Here is a 2,898-nt window from a genome sequence, read left to right as displayed (position 1 = left end):
ATTATTATTATTATTATTATATTGTTGTATTTATTATAAGTGGTTTGCCGGATGGTGTGTAACAAATCTATTGGTTTTAGTTAGAATTTTGAAGTAGAGGGTGCGTAAACTAATGTTGTAAAATATGTGTTTCTCACAGTATAGCAAACCATGATGTTAAAGTTGCTTTATCAATGCATCAATTAGCTTACATAAACATTGTGATAATAGTTTCATCGCATCTCGTATACTCAGATTCATGTATCATTAGCATCCGTCCATCCATCCAACTATACCGAACCAATTTAAAAGGTTTTACCTTGATTGTTCTCATCTATGGTGTAGAAATAAAAGGTCTATCTATGGTCTAGAAAGACATCTGTCCTAAAGTGGATTCCACTTGTCAGAAACAAATATCTATATTACGCTTGACTTCAGCATTGAGACTGGCATCGTTAATCCGCATAATTATGTCACAACTTTTGCCGTTGTTGCTTCTGATATCTGCTGATGAGTGCTTCTTGTATTTGTTAAAAAGAATGGTAACGAAGATGCTGCGATGTATTCGCTCTATCATCTTGCCTGAACCGTGGTAATGGCCAGTTTCCTCAATTGACAGTGTTGTCCAGTTGAACGAGGAAGACGTGAGAGAAGCACTGCTTAGCTACATCGCTCAGAATTGCTGCTACGGCAAGGGCACCGCACGAGAAATGAGGATCAATGAAATCAAGCTCACCAGTGGCTTGCATGTGGGTGCATCTCATTTCCTCCGCCCAACGGAGTTGGAGGGGAGGTTATGTGATCGGTCTCGTGCGGTCGTGTGTTGGTGTGTTAGCGTGTGTGTGTGTGTTCGCGCGATTGATATTAGCGCGTCGAGTCAGCAGCAGGCCAGTCAGTCAGCAGCAGCCAGCAGCGAGCCAGCTCGTGACACATACATGTTACATGCTGGCGGAGGTATGCACTCTCCGTGAGTGCCCTCTGTCTAGTTTCTGTAGCGACTGCAACGTTGACGTAATTTGAGAAATTGAGACTCGTTTTACTTTCGTGCTCAAACTGAAAGGTATACGTGGAGAGAATGACGGTGAAATCGTCTTCGTGTGTGTAACAATACTCGTTTATTTGCTCTCTAGTATGTGTTGGAGTCGTATTGCGAGAAGAGATTGTCCAGCTGGCACCAGGATGCCTACACAGGTTGGATAGCGCTATAGTATAGTATAGTACACAGTATATCGTAAGTTTACATTAAGCGGCTTCCGATTTAAGTCATTTGCCAGACTGATGATGTAGGAAACGTATGTGTCTACTTAAAGTGATTACGTCACGAATTTCTATGGTAAAATGTGTAACATTTTTGTTGTCATTTTTTTACATTAAAAGTAAGAACTAACAGGACTAAACATATCGTCAAATTCTTACCTGATAAGATTGTTTCTCAGCTAGTTAAAAATCCAAAAAACCTGGACGATTTGATATTAGTGTTCCTAACATTAATCGCTTGCTATGGGCTATGTATGCGTCACGAGTGTATGTTCACATCGAACAATATAGTAAAATAAGAAGTATAATGCAGCAATTTAACCATAAAAAGTGAACAGAATTACTTGTATTTTGTAAAAAAGTGGAAATATTATTTTAATTTTTTACTGTTTACGGTGACGTGTTCACTTTAATAAGTTAATTATAATAATAATTAATTTATCTTACCATAGTGCTGTGTCACGCTATCGGCTTTACGTTTACAGGTCAGCTCATCGATGGACCGCATAACGGACATCCCCCATCTGTTTGGCAAGTTCCGTGCACGGCTTCGAATCTTTTTGCAAACGAGTCGAAGTATGTTGAGGTGCCTCACACTTGCACAGTAATGGTAAGTGTCGCGCATGTTTTCGCTCTTCTAAGAACAATTATTGCCATACTGCGACAATCTGTTTGTTGCTAATGTTTAAAATTGCCTATTATTTTGGGGTTTCAAAGGGCTGGAAGTGTGTTTTGTGTCTTCTATCACCGCGTGGTGCTGTTGACTTTACAATGACACGAATTTTATTTAAAATAATACACTTACTTATTCCTGACAGATATTATTTCGCCTCTCTTTTTCACAACAGTTTTGAGTGCCAGTTGCTCATACTCAGACCATTCTGAAAGTTCATATCTCCTCTAACTCCATGTTAGTGCTGGTTAATATCCTATAATTGGATCAACAATATATATATATATCTATATAAAGGAATACTATAATTGTATATTTATGAGCACAATTCAACGCACACTCGTATAAAATGTCACATGTTCTCAATAAGTAAATACCCATTTCGTTTATTTCACTTGCACCATTGGACAGGTTAGTCAACAAAAATGCCCCTATCGTCTCGAACGCAAAACAAACGGTATATTGCCCAGTCGAATCATTTGTGTTTGTGTTTCGTAGGCGTGCCAAGTGTGTCACAGGTCAATAATGCATTTATCATCTCCGGCGCAAAACAAACCGCATATTCCCTGGTCGAATAACTCGTGTTCGTTTCACGTAGCTGTGCCAAGTGTGTGACTCGTCAAAATTCCCTTATCTTCTCGGACGCAAAACAAACCGCATATTCCCCGGTCGAATAACCCGTGTTCGTTTTCACGTAGCCGTGCCACCTGTGTCACGCGAGTGGCTACAACCCATGTCATCAGTGCATGGGTCGCGGCTGGCGACGGTGCTCCTCCTGTAGGGGATCCGGACGTGGCATGCACTCTACCAACAGCAGCGGAAGCAGTCACTGCATCAGTTGCCATGGCCACGGGATGAAGAAGTAATTATTTTATTTTATTTTTAATTTTTACCTCATCTGACATAGTCAGATGCAGCTTGTAGAATCGCATGAGCGTCCGTCCGGCCGTGCGTTCGTCTGTGCGTCCGTCAACAGTTGGGCACAAATC

The 2,898-nt window shown here is 40.8% G+C and overlaps 1 protein-coding gene across 1 annotated transcript in view; it reads left to right on the top strand.

Moving 5' to 3' along the window:
- Positions 1-608: 608 nt before the first annotated feature.
- The window catches only part of LOC106820642 (protein SSUH2 homolog), a gene marked incomplete at its 5' end in the record, with an annotated part of 21,458 nt that continues 19,168 nt past the window's right edge, over positions 609-2,898 (top strand). The window contains 4 exon segments of the mRNA XM_014825148.1: positions 609-728; positions 1,110-1,170; positions 1,722-1,846; positions 2,608-2,771. Of these exon segments, the coding sequence (XP_014680634.1) occupies positions 609-728; positions 1,110-1,170; positions 1,722-1,846; positions 2,608-2,771 (470 nt within the window).

The sequence above is a fragment of the Priapulus caudatus genome, unplaced genomic scaffold, assembly GCF_000485595.1.
Source record: "Priapulus caudatus unplaced genomic scaffold, Priapulus_caudatus-5.0.1 Scaffold42, whole genome shotgun sequence".
NCBI classification, from domain to species: domain Eukaryota; kingdom Metazoa; phylum Priapulida; class Priapulimorpha; order Priapulimorphida; family Priapulidae; genus Priapulus; species Priapulus caudatus.
The sequence above is the reverse complement of the archived record's forward strand: the minus strand, read 5'-3'. Positions and strand labels throughout refer to the sequence as shown.